Genomic DNA, 15006 nt, shown 5'->3' with positions numbered 1-15006 from the left:
CCCCTCGATCCCAAATCATTGAGGCCAATTTCTAGCCATGGAATAATGGCGCGTGTATTAAAACCTGCCCAATATTTCCAATCAACTGTTTGGGCTGACCAACGAAATATTTGTCTGCCGAACGACTTTGACCGGTCTGACCATTCGCTGAACAAAGACTTTTATCATATCAGAGTTTGGCTAAAAGTTGATACTTTCCTGAATCTAAAAACGGTTCAATTATTGCCACCAATGCCACCTAGAATTACTACAGGTGACAATGGTTAGGTGTAAGGTAACAATGGATTAGGTGTAATACCATTACACCGGTTTTCACCGGTGCATGCAGCAGCATCTCGAAAAACACCCTTTTGGACATTCCGAGGCTAGATGTTCTGTTCTATGATCTAATATTTGGTTTCTGATCATTGATTTTTTAGGTTAAATAATTTTGGTACACAGAAGGGAAACAATTCCAATCATCAAAATAAAATTGCCTATGATATTACAATTTTCGATTATCTAGGCGACAACAGAAAAGTGACATAACCCCAAATGTCAAGAATTTCTGAAGCATTTGTTGTCGACTCTAAATATTCTATTTATAATTGCGGATGTACGGCAAATCTATTTATAAGTCTCAATCTAGTTTGAAATGAATAGATCTCTCCATGGTTGGAAAGAGTTTAGTTGTCGACATTTAGTGGAAGATATAAGTCAATATATTGGTAATTTTATTTCAAGTTTAACGCGATATTTAATAGACACAGTGGAGCATTTAATATTAGCCTGTATTTTATACATAATAGTATGTATAACTCTATATATCTTCATGGTAAAAAGGAAATATATTACCTTCAACCGAGAAACAAGAAATGCAAAAAGGGTCCTATTTGTTATTGCACATCCTGATGATGAATGCATGTTTTTTGGCCCTACAATTCTTACCTACACAAGAAAGAAGAACTGTCAAGTGTATCTCATGTGTTTAACAACTGGTTTGTACCAATAATAAATTGCAAAATTTTAAATAACCAACCGATTATGTTAATGTCTTCCTATTATCAATTTTAACCATAACACTACTTATATATAATTGTATCTGTTTCACGTTTCTGATAATGTACTTCAAATTTTTAGGTCAAAACTATGGTATGGGTTCAACGAGGAAAAAAGAATTATACAATTCTTGTAAAATATTGGGTATACCAATGGGTAACATTTTTATTCACAGCCATACCAACCTTCCTGATACTATGGATGTTCGATGGCCAACAGAATTGATTTCTCACATTATTTCCTATCAAGTAGATACACTAAATATAACGACTTTAATAACATTTGACCGATATGGTGTATCACGTCACTGTAATCATTGCTGCATATATTATGGCGTCGCAAATCTTATTCTAGACAGAAAATTGCCAAAATGTACGTACATAATATACTTCTGTCTCCTTATTATACGGTACAAGATTTAAATATTACCCACTATTATCTTTATTTAAAGAAAAATAGAATAACTAACAGGTCGATTTGTGATTTGATCAAGGCAATGCACTCTGATGAAAATTTCATCTTTAATGTCGAGACCGTTTTGATGACTGCCAGTTTTATTAAATAGTAGGGAATTGAAAAAACTCAACCATATAAAGAAATTGACATTTGGATGTTGTTTTTGAAAAATTAAAAAAAAAACTTAGAATAGGTACCATAATCAAATTTAAGGGTGGAGATACGTTGCAATATGCAGTCGATTATTAAAAATGAAATTGTAATAATTATTTCAAAATGTCCAACAGCTAACTATCCAAATTCACTCTTTTTACTGTCGAATAGATAATTTCAAGCCCGTTCTAATGAAATTGCCATTTAGAAAAATTAAGTTGTAACGCTGGCCATTAACAATAAAGATGAAATTTTGCCTTGACCAAATACTTTTTTTCCTCATATAAAAATAATGTGTGGGCAATATTATTAATCTCTACACTGTATTTGTTTTAAATTATCAGTTAAATGGTAAACATTTTTTCCAACTTATTTTAAAATTTTTTTTGTTGTGTTCTACACTACATCGATATAATAAACACACTGAGGCTTCATAAATGATTGCAAGCCATGTGACCAGTAATTTTGTTTGGAACCGTAGGTAATTTTATTTCCTTCATGTTGGTCATTAAATTTCGGTAAAATTAAAAATTATTAAAATAGTAATATCAAGGTTACATTAAAACACAACGTTCTGTTTCATCGACTGTGATTGGTGTAATTTTTCACGAAATACTGTTCAACCAATCAGCAATTGCATTATCTCGAGCGAGATGTAACGGTTTGCCATTATTGATTGTAAACGAATCATTAACATAGGTGACGCCAACATTTAGGAATTTTTAGCTAACAGTACCAGCCGTGCAATATCGGTTGCCTAAGCTCGGCATTATCGTGGCTTGTAAAAATTCATGAAATGTAAAGTAAGAAGTGTTGAAAATGAGTTATAACTATTAATTTATTTTTCAACAATTTTAGTTGGCATGTGATATTGACGCTGGAATACTGTTTATTTTTTGTTTTAATTCTTGATAAATAAGTGAAATTAAATTTTAGATTGTGGGGTATACGTCCTTGAATCCATTAATACTTTAAGGAAATATTGGTTATTATTGGACATCCCAGTATCACTTTTTCTATCAAGATTCAGGTTTGTATAAATGAAAGATTTTATATACATAAAATATTCGCCCCTTTTTTCACAACTCGCAGAGAATTAAAAAAAAAATCATAAAAATATATTTATGGCCGCAAATTACTTGTAAAAAACTGAAATTAGGATAGCTTTTAGTATTTTGAAAATTTTAAAAATCACTCCACTTAGCATTGAAAAAATGAAGAAATGAAGAATTTGAATATTACCAATTGATATAAAAACTATTAGCATGTGATTTACTTCTGATATTCTCAATTTTTGGGGTTGATTCCACCCCCTAAACACGCTTAAGGATGGATTTTCTAATTCAACATGTTTATTTCAGTCATGAGAATAAATCTTTCTTTGTATCAAGAATCATTCGATAGAAAAATTCACATGCTAATAGTTTTGGGCGTCTTTTCAACCCCTAAATAGGGGTGATTTTTGAAAATTTTCAAAAAACAAAGCTATGCTCATCTTAATTTTTTACAATGAGTTAATTTGAGACCAAAAACATATTTTTATGTATTTACTCTTCACTTTTTAACATCCTCGTTATTTTTTTACAATATTCCATTGACATTATTGGAATAAAAATAGAAAAAGGTCAGTGGATCTCGGATAATGTTGAGAGATGTGTAAAAAATAAGTACCTTGGTTATTGGTTGGTATAAGTTTTTGATATAACAGTTTTCATTATCAAAAACTGTGCAATTATTACTAACAACTAATTGGCATGCATAATAGTTGTAACAGAGTGGTCCCTTACACTTCAGTGATAAAATGTTTACATAAAGTCAAAGTAAAGGATGATGCTTGCCCACAAATTTTGACATTTGTGGACCATCGAGATCCAGGCAGCATTGCGAACGACGCCCTCAGATCTAACAAATTGTCATTATTATTTACTACATATAATACTTTTATTTCCTTATTACACCAGTTAAAGGAATAATTTACCTCTTCTTAAGGCATGCTTTCTTAGATCTGTCGGCATTGATTGCGCTGCCCTCTGGCCACGGATGGCTTAAAAAGGTTTATCAGGTACGGAGGTACGTCTCCAGTCTAACAAAAATTTCTGTAGATTTGCTAGTGACTAAAGTAGTAAGCCTTTAGATTTGGCAACGTTGCATTTGGCTGGCGCTCTGTGCTCAGCGTTTGCTCGCTCCCTTTCGATTATTCTGTTTGTTTGGACACCTGCGAATTTCAAATAATACGCTACGTCAAGACCACGACATTGCCGCTATCACGCATATGGAGGATAAGTTAGTCAACGACAGCAGTTTGAAGGAGAATTATTATAAATTATGTATCTTACAAGTACCTAATCGATTTTTACAAGCTGTCATACGGTTCCTTAGATATCGGTTTCCTATTTATACAAGTTTCTGTGGAAACTGTTCGTCAATTGTTGCGTATTCTAAGTGGAAAGACCAAAAAAAATCTGCATTCTCATAAGACTGTACTAAATCGTGAAAAATTATTTTATTAATATCTTGTCTTAGGTATCCAATCTAGTCAGCTTATATTAATTTTTTTTATGAATATTTGTTCGTCAATTCCAAATCAGATAAACCTCCTTAACTTCCCAAAACTGTGGGCAATGTCAACAATTAGACGGGCCCTTTTGTCCTGTATATCTAATGGCATCAGAAGCTATTAGTCTACTAATTTTTACTTTATTGTATTAAGAGGTATTAAACTAATTTAAACAAATTCAAATAAAATTTCTAAACATTATTATCAAGTGAAGTCAAACAATGGTCTTTAATACTAGAAATCTAGGCATGCAAAAGATATCGAACCACAGACAAGATTCCCAACAGTTGGTATTGAAGGAAACAATTACTTTATGGGCTACATCACAGAAATTTAAACATTATTGAAAAGAGAAACAATACCAGAAAAAATTATGTACTCTTTATTCAAGCCGATATATGTAACCGTTTAGCAGGAAATCATACTTAAAAATTAGGGAGTATTCACAGGTTATTACAAAGATCCTTTTCTTCATAAGTCATAGAGTTTATTATAACTCCATGGTCACCACGTTAATTCAGTTGCACTTTAAAAATTTAGTAACAATGATATAGTAGGGTTTATAATTTAATGCCTATATCGGATGTCTGTTTTTTAAATGATTTGCAGTTTACAAAATACCTACTGTTGAAATTTTAATGACTGTCAAAATTTTAACATCCTTTTAAAATACAATGGTACGAATTAGAATTGCCCCTCTAAATTATTAAAAATAATACTGCTGCTTGTACCTTACCCTATATTGTAATTTAAAAAATAAATTGTGGGTTTACAAAAAATTTAGGTATACTCATAAATTTTAATGATACAGGTTTATGCATAGCTTTGAAGACAGAAAAATCATACACAAGGCTATGAGGGAGCATCAGTCGCAACTTGTATGGTTTCGCCGTTTATATATGCATTTTTCGAGGTACATGCTGATAAACACATTGCAGCAAATGAATTTAGTTGATATAGAGCTAGATCTAGTTATAGACGATTAGATGTTATTTCTTTAAGGAATTTAATTTATACAGTTTAACATCACATTATCTTAATTCGTTATTTTTATACAAAGACTATCGACTATCGAACACGGGCTCCTGCGTAATGTGATGTTAAATGACACAAATATGTGACAAATTGTAAATAATGTAAAAAAAAATCTTTCACGTTTTTACTAACTTTATATATATGTATGTTGAATCTACCTCTCGTTACTGTTTCTATAAAGTTATTTTTCAATGTGCCAAAGGTAGCTGTTTTCAGTTAATAAACGCGTTTTATAGATTTTTAAGGCAAATGGTTAAAAATCAAAAATGTAAATATTAACAAAATTGTACATAATTGTTTTCATTTAACAAAAAAAAAAATTGTACATCATGTATATAATAGTTGTTCTAAATGCTAATATTTGGATGCACCTATATGAGCATTCTATACAGAAGACACAAAATGTTTGGAATTAATTATTTTTGTTAAAAACTAAAAATTTATTGGGATGTTGAATAAGTTCTCGATATTTTCTCATGAAAATTAATGCTTTATTTAAAAAAAAAATAGTAAAAAAACATGTCACTTAAAATATTGTCCATTGCTAGCTACTATTTTTTGCCGTCTTTCTAGCACGAATTTAATTTCTTGTCGAAAAAACGACACATCCTTTGAAGCTATCCAAGAGTCGACCCATTTTTTGACATCTTCATAAGTGCTGCTCACCCAGGCTATGTACCAGAGCTAATCAGAAGGAACAATGTCTGGGGAATATAGCGGGTAGGGTAAGACTTCCCATTTAAGTGTTTCCAAATAGGTTTTCATCGGTACCGCAACTTGTGGTAGAGCATAGTCATGCTTCAAAATCATTTTGTCATGTCTATGCTCGTATAGCAGCGATAACTTATTCAAAGTCCCCATAGAATTGAAAAGCATGTAAAAATTTACATTTAAATGTTCAGTAAAACAGAAAAATTTGAATTGCATAATTTTAGGGCTGTTTTTAGAGACAATTTAAAAGTGCTGGAGTCACTAGAGAATTTTTCATTTTTTTTTTATGGAAAGAAAAATTAAAATGTAAAGCAATTTATCTTTTCTATATTTTCAATCAAAATCATATGTAGTTGATATGATAAAATCAGTAGGAATTAAAGTTTTAACTCTTGATTTTATTCAATTAATTCAAAAAATGACATTTGCATTCTATGCTATACCTACACAGGGTGTAACCAAAATACTCAGCCAAGTTTTAATGACAGATTCTACATCTCAATAAAGTTAACATAAACGTGTCTGCAATAGTTTACTTCGAAATACAGGGTGTTAAAAATAATGGAAAATGTTTTTTTAACAACCTTTATTTAAAAAACTAACAGATTCATGCTGATTTTTTAGTTAATTTCTAGAATCTACCTTTAAAATTTCTCCAAATATTTTAGTTGCCTTCTGCATATTATATCTCTAGCTAGAATTACTTCAACAAAAATGACAATATGTATTATGGCAGTAGTGATAAAACCACGAATTTAGAAATTTACACTTCTGTAATGTTATAATTCTCAATTAGGTTATTTGGACACCTAAATAACTCTATCTGACATCATTTAATTTGACATTCTAAGGCCCGATACATCGAGTCTCGGTTAAGGCTCGATTAACTAATCAGGCGATGAGACTGTGATTATACTTGATTAGTTAATCAATCTTTAACCGATACTCAAAGTACTGGGCCTAAATTAAGTAAAGTTGATTTGAAGCCCAATTCATTACTGGTCTATAATTCAAAATGTTGCTAATATTATCAATATTTATTATAAATTTAACGCCCTAACGATTATGTTTCAAATGCTTAGATATATTGGTCACCTTATATAAATTTTGAAAGTAAACAATTTTTGTTTCACATAATATAACGAAAAATCAGTGGTACAGAAGCAGCTAGAGCAGTGTTTTGCAATATTTCATCATCAAAATTCTCCAACTAAAATTTAAAAAAGTTCACGAGTCCACAAACACTGTTTTTTTAGATAAATGGTATGAAGTTTCATTATTTGTTTAGTTATTTCTTTTTTAAGATAATCTATTAAATTCTACAGATTCAACATTTTTCGATGTCAACGGAATGTATAAATTACTATTTAAAGTGATCTTTTCATCATGTACCTACTTTGTTAATTTCATGGATTTTTTTATCTTTGTCTTTAATTGGATAGTATTAATGAAAATGTAACCATGGATTGGAAAATGCTTAGTTTCCAAGGTACAAAGTTTCAAATTGTAACCTGTTCAAGAACTGACTTAGAATATATTCAAAATATTTGAAAATAAATAAATGAAAATTTACCCCAGTACCTATTTGACTTTTTACCCTTTATGGCGAAATTGAGAGCTTAAGTCAAATCTTGCCTCATTTTTTTTGACATTTTCATTTATTTTATTTAATACTAAAACTTGTGAAATTGGATTTTTTTAAATAAAAATCATCAAGAAAAATATAGCAATATTTTACTCAAGCACTCCAGTTTTACTCACCAATGGTTTTGTCTAGTTCATAGTAGTTACCATTTTTTCTTATAAACGATAAAAAGTGAAATACCTGTGTAAATTTTGTTTATCTTAAGGCATTTTAAATTTATTCAAAAATATGTTTTTAGGAATTTCAATTATACTCTTAGAATTTAGCCAATTATTCCACATATTTTTCCAAAAATATGTCTTCAATTTTGGCCGATTTCCTTCTAAACTATTTTTTGATAGTAGATAGTGAATTTTATAATAGAATTGATTTGTTGATTTCATATTATTGATTTTAATGTAGAAGCTTTAAAAAATAATACATATCCTATACCTACTTATCTTAAAATGTTCATACAGTGTGGCACACAAGATTGAAGGTTATACATACTTACTAAACCAATTATGATGATTCAGTTTGAAATTTTGGAAAACAACTAGCATTTTCTATTGAAAATATGTCTACAAGCCTTAATCAAAATCATTTAAAACCCTTATAGCTCAAATTCATTAATTTATAATGCGAAGTAACAATTTCATAGAAACAAGTTCTAAATTTATGCAATTTCCGTTTCAATCTCAAAATTTAGGCTTTGAAAATGCCTGAAGATGGAAAATTAATCAATTAATCAATCTGTTTATAATGGTTCATAAATAATAGTCGGGACATTTCACAGTTTTGAATCTATAAGCCTCTATTATTTGCCAATTAATTAATAAATAAATGTGTCAGTAATTAGCTTTTTTAAACATTTGTAATGCCTTCTAAATTTTTGAAATAGAAACAAAAAAAAATTTAAATTTGTAATAAAAAATTATTTTGCATTATAAATCGACCAAATTTAATATATAGCGATTTTAAGTGAAGCCGGTTAAGAATACATAGTCAGATTTTTAATTAAAAAACTATAATGATTTCCACAAAAATCACAGCAAGCCGTGAATTATTAACTGGACCATCGTTATTAGTTGAGCAAGTATATCGAAAACGCTCACAATATATTTAAATGAAAAAAAATAGAAAATAGAAAAAAATTTCGAAGGGTTTTTAGTGGGCGACACTTTTTTCTTAATTTTTCGATAGACCTGCACAATTTTGTGGGTGAAATATTGCAACACCCTGTATATTATAAAAAAATAGTGTAAATTCACCTTACCAATTTCATAGTTGACTTGTAATAGGTTGTTAGTGATGACGTCACAATGGCGGCAAGCAGATTTTCTACATAACCACATTTCTGCACTAGCTTTTTCTTGATTTTTTGAATGATTATTTATTTTTTAAAAGTGAACGATTCACGAGTAAGGCTTAATTTCGTGTACATTAAACCGCAATATTATAATTCGTTATTATCCCTACAGCTATTTTAAATCTGTACACCAATGTCACATCACTTATCAAGTTGTCATGTACTAATGCCCTACTATGGAACAACTACCTAAAATTAAATCATAATAGACATGTTATGATATGAATATTATGAATCTATAACATTGTAACATGCCCATTATGGTTCCACCAAACTTTCAACGATCATTGTAAAAATCCATTCGTCTTAAGCTATGCAACTCTTAAAATATGTTTTTATATGTCTAATAAAATATCTTTGAACTTTCAAAATTGTTTCATTTATGTGCAACAGTAATAGACCAAGCGAATTAAATTTTTACTCGAAAAAAGTCCTATCCGCGAGATTATTGTAAAATTGTCTAAAGGAACATAATACAAGACATCTCTCATCTCGTGAGTCAAAAACTTTTATCAGCTAACTTTTCTATTTAAACAAATAAGTGAGGAAAACAGTTTTTTCACTTTGCAGGGAAAATCATCAATTTTAACGAAAAGTGACTCACAGACAGCTTGTAGGGAGTAAAATTATCTACAAAATGAGACTTGTTAAATTAATAATCGCATTTATTGTTAAAATTTTATAAAACCTATGACAAGTTGAGGATTTTGTCATACTTCAAAAGTGTGCCAAAAATGGGCGCTGTAGGTGCAATAGTATTCGCACAATTCCATTTGTTTATAATGGAGGCTCCAAAAGTTATGAACTTTAAGCCTCTGTACAGGCTTTAATTTTCAACCAAACATGATTCTGAAAGCGTCATTGTAATCTTAAAGACGCAATTAAGCGACCTATTAAAAAATATCACCGTTTTTTTGACATTAACATTCTCAAATTGTGCATTAAAAAAACGTGCGTTTTTCGCTTATAAACAATTTGAATAACATTGTTGCTATTAATGCTATCTCACCGAAAATAGATGCAATGGACAGCTGGCAAAAAAAATACAGTTTTAAAATAAAAAAAGTATCCTCTACGAACAACAGGAGCCAAGATAAGATTTTTTTTTAATCGGAGCGCAATTGTTTATAAATATTAAGACTTGAATTTTTCGCAAAATACAGTTTGCGACGTAAACTACGATTTCCCGTGAATTGCATTGAAAAATGTGGAAAATTAACGACTCGCGAGCCGTTTAAAGAGAAGGTACTCGCTGTCCGGCGGCATGGTGGTGGGGGAAACTTGTCCAAGCGGTCGCGCGCGCGAGAAAAGTTAAAAATTCAATAAAAAGTTCAAATTGATGCGCGCTGTAAATTTTTCAATATCTCTGCTTCTATTCATCGTAGAAACTTATTTCTTTTTTTAACTGGGGTAGCTCGATGAAAAAATAACAATGGGCATATTTACGAATTCGTAGAATAGCCCTGAACCCCAGAAAAAATGCATCTTTTATAATTAATTTTTTTTTAATTTACAAAAATGTCAAATATTATTGTTAAACGAAATATTAATTAAAATTTCAATTTCGGAATTATTTTACTATTATTAAATAAATAAATGAAGCTATCGTTCATTTAAAAAGTTAATTTTTTTACATATTAAGGCAAAGTAAACTTGCTTTTTCAATATTTTGTTAGCTATTTAATTACGATTTAAATGTAAAATAAAAGTAAAAATTCACAAATTATTTTCAAATTATTATTTATTGTTAAAAGATTTAAAAAAGAATAAAAAGCATTTGAATTTATTGCAAAATTCTCAAAATTAAAAAATATTAAAAATAATGCGGTCGATAAAATTACAATTTTAACTTCTTGAAATTTTAATATATAAAGTTTTTTTATTATATTTATTACTAATTTTATACAAAATATTTTTTGCAACATAATCAAAATTAATTAAAAAAATATTAATCAACCATTTTCAATAATAGATATAATGCAATATAATACAACAATTTAAAATTTTTTCTATTTTTATGAGAAATAATAATTTGAAAATAATTTATGAATTTTCACTTTAATTTTACATTTAAATCGTAATTAAATAGCTAACAAAATATTGAAAAAACAAGTTTACTTTGCCTTAATATGTAAAAAAATTACTTTTTAAATGAACATTTATTTTAATAGTAAAATAATTCCGAAATTGAAATTTTAATTTATCTTTCGTTTAACAATAATTTTTGTGACATTTTTGTAAATTAAAAAAAGGATAAAAGATGCATTTTTTCTGGGGTTCAGGGCTATTCTACGAATTCGTAAATATGCCCATTGCTATTTTTTCGTCAAGCTACCCCAGTTTAAAAAAAATAATAAGTTTCTACGATGAATAGAAGCCGAGATATTGCAAAATTTACAGCGCGCATCAATTTGAACTTCGATTTAACTTTCCGCCGGCCGCCGGACAGTTTACTTAGCGAGTACCTTCTCTTTAAAGGGCTCGTGAGTCGTTAATTTTGCACATTTTTCAATGCAATTCACGGAAAATTGTAGTTTACGTCGTAAACTGTATTTTGCGAAAAATTCAAGTCTTAATAAATATTTACAAACAATTGCGCTACGATTTTTCAAAAAAAATTCTTATCTTGGCTCCTGTTGGTCGTAGAGGGTACTTTTTTAATTTTAAAACTATTTTTTTGCCAGCTATCCATTGCATCTATTTTCGGTGAGATAGCATAAATAGCAACAATGTTATTCAAATTGTTTATAAGCGAAAAACGCACGGTTTTTTAACTATTGCACCTACAGCGTCCACTTTTGGCACACTTTTGATGTATGACAAAACCCTCAACTTGTCATAGGTTTTATAAAATTGTAACAATAAATGCGATAGTTATAAACAAATTAAAAAATGAGCACTTTTCTTGTTTTTTTGCAATAACTTTTTGTTTAATAACCGATTTTAATTTAACAAGTCTCATTTTGTAGATAATTTTACTCCCTATTCCCTACAAGCTGTCTGTGAGTCACTTATCGTTTTGACTCACAAGATGAGAGATGTCTTGTATTGTTATGTTCCTTTAGACAATTTTACAATAATCTCGCGGATAGGACTTTTTTCGAGTTTCTCTTTATTTTCGCTAATTTTCCAGGTGTGTAACAAATGGGACTTTACTTTCAATATTCTACTCGTTTTCATAGTGGATACTACAGGGTGCCTAAGTTTTAACACATGAGACTTCGGGAGTAGATTGTATAATGAAAAATAATGGTACTTTGTCATATAAACTTATTTTGAAATCTCAACCGTTTTCAAGATACAGGGCGTTATAATTAAAAAAAAATTAATTTACTGTAAATATCTTTTGAACTAAATTTGGTGTACGTTATATTGGGTCAAGTTTCAATAAAATCCTATAATATCAAAACTTTTGCGCAACCAGTGGCAGAGATATGGAATTATAAAAAAAAATTGTACGGTCCTGTGCAAAATGATAATTGATTATATTTTATGAAAAAGCATGGGAACAAAAAATACCTCTTACATTTTGTTGATATATGTCACTGTTTTACGGCAAATTGGATTTTTAATTTAAATAAAAAATAAAGTAGCAGCTTTCGATGAGGCTGAAACCAGCAGCCAGACTCATCAGCAAGAACGTCACAATACCGCATATAAAATATTGGTTATTTAAAACGGGAAAAACTGTATTATATGCTTAAAAATAATCATAAAGTAGCATAGTAGTAATGTTTATACAAATTTTGAACTTGTATTACGTTTACACCATATTTTGTGCAATAATAATGTTGTCCAACTTCTTTAGAAAAGTTATACTTCTATTTCTACCGCGATTTGGTCCGCCAAAAAATCGTAGACTAGTAATATTCATCTCTTATTATCCACAAACAAAATTATAAGGGTACATCCCTTATATATTGCAAAAAAAAATTGTTTAAATGATGCCCAGATTATCTGTTTATAATAAATAGCTGTAACGAGATTTGTACCATGAATTGAATGCAGAGAAAATTCTAGAATATGTTTTTAGGTGTCCTCTATGATATCGAAGAAGAATTGTGAGAATACACTTTTTAGTTATTGCAAAAAAAATTGTATGTCGTGCCCAGACCGTCTGTTTATAAATAAATAGCTGTAACGAGATTTGTACCATGAATTGAAAGCAGAAAAAATTCTGGAATATGTTTTAAGGTGTCCTCTATGATATCGAACAAGAATTGTGAGGGTACACTTTTTAGTTATTGCAAAAAAAAAAATTTATGTTGTGCCCAGACTGTCTATAAAAATAACTGTAGCGAGATTCATACCATGAATTGAAAGCAGAGAAAATTCTGGAATACGTTTTTAGGTGTCCTCTATGATATTGAACAAGAATTGTGGGGGTACACCTATTATTGCAAAAAAAAATGATTGTCGTGCCCAGACGGTCTGTTTATAAATAAATAGCTGTAGCGAGATTCATACCATGAATTGAAAACAGAGAAAATTCTGGAGTACGTTTTAAGGTGTTCTCTATGATATCGAACAAGAATTGTGAGAATACACCTTTTAGTTATTGCAAAAAAAAAATGTTCATGTCATGCCCAGACCGTCTGTTTATAAATAAATAGCTGTAGCAAGATTCGTACTATGAATTGAAAGCAGAGAAAATTCTGGAATACGTTTTTAGGTGTTCTCTATGATATCGAATAATAATTGTGAGGGTACACCTTTTAGTTATTGCTGTATTGCTGTTACCTGTAGAGATAGAGTTATAAGAAAAGCTATCATCCACTGAGTCAACTGAGAATGGGTACGTTGAAGATGATTTTATTAACTAAATTATGCAACATTTTTCCTGCCATTTTTAGGCCAATGTTTCAGTGACCTACATCTAATTTCTATTTTCTACCCAATGTTCCTGAACTAAGAAGGATCACGTTAGATTATTAATAATAAATACAAAAAAAAAACTACATATAAATACACTGTCGAGTTATAATTAAAAAGTTAAAATGCACTTTAATACTTGTGTACGCCACCATTGCAATATTCATGTATTACAAATACATGTATTGTAGGCAACCTACAGTGTACGTAAAGAGAGATAGTGTGGGTCAATGGTGACGAAGCGAAGGGGACAGTACATCTAACTGTGAATTTGAATGTTTTTCATCGCTGGAAGCCATCAACAGGTTGCTTTGGCTATACTGTTTGAGTGTTTTTGCTAGGTTACGTGTTAAATGCGTGAGTGGTGTGGAATTGTGCATGCGCTGTGGCTAAAGCGCGCTGTTATAGACTACACTAGCTTGTCCAACGACGGGTATGAAAATTACCAAAAAAAAAAGGTTAGGTTAGGTTAAGTTTTCACGAAGGCATTTAAACTATTGATATGTGTCTCTAAAGGTCAAAGCTTCTGTATAAATATGACCCCCGCTCAAAGTTGCACCCTGTATATATAAAACTATATAGGGTATCCCATTTAAATCAGAATCAGTATTTCAAATAAATGTTGCACCAAATGATTTCTTCACATTTTAAAATCATTTTCAAATATACAAGGTGCCCATAATGGGAATCGTACATTTTCTGAGAAAATATTTATTTAATCTTCAATTTGGCCCGTGAACACTGAAGCCAACATAGTTTCCAGTTTGAGAAACACTGGTGGAATGCCTCTTTAGTTATGGTTCTGAGCAGGGTTGGGATCTTGCCTTTATCTCATCTATTGTTGAAAAACGTCTTTTGAGTATCCTTTCGGGTTTGGGAAATAGGAAAAAGTCAGGAACAGGGTGGTTGCGGCACACCACAACGGTATTGTGTTTCGCTAAGAACTATTGGATAAGCGGCGTGTGCCAATGCATTGTTGTGATGCAAAATCCACGAGTTGTATCTCGTATTCTTGTCGTTTTTCTCCTCATTGCACACAACTTGTAGGTAGTACTCCTTGTTAACTATATGACCGGGCAATAAAAATTTCTGATGAACTATTCCATTGCAGTTGAAGAAAACGGTTAGAAGAACCCTCACATTTGACCAGAGCTCACCTCATCTTCGATGTCCTCCTGAAAACATTTGTAC

General features: G+C 30.3%; 1 protein-coding gene across 1 annotated transcript; it reads left to right on the top strand.

Moving 5' to 3' along the window:
- The first annotated feature begins 416 nt into the window (after positions 1-416).
- Positions 417-9308, top strand: LOC108916869 (N-acetylglucosaminyl-phosphatidylinositol de-N-acetylase). Its single transcript, XM_018723178.2, has 4 exons — positions 417-977; positions 1120-1410; positions 2584-2677; positions 5016-9308. The coding sequence occupies exons 1-4, from the start codon at positions 635-637 to the stop codon at positions 5188-5190; spliced, it is 903 nt and encodes a 300-aa protein (XP_018578694.1). The 5' UTR covers positions 417-634; the 3' UTR covers positions 5191-9308.
- Positions 9309-15006: the final 5698 nt, after the last annotated feature.

Source organism: Anoplophora glabripennis, unplaced genomic scaffold (assembly GCF_000390285.2).
Source record: "Anoplophora glabripennis isolate ALB-LARVAE unplaced genomic scaffold, Agla_2.0 scaffold1915, whole genome shotgun sequence".
Lineage (NCBI taxonomy): Eukaryota > Metazoa > Arthropoda > Insecta > Coleoptera > Cerambycidae > Anoplophora > Anoplophora glabripennis.
This window is presented reverse-complemented; position numbering and strand designations above follow the sequence as displayed.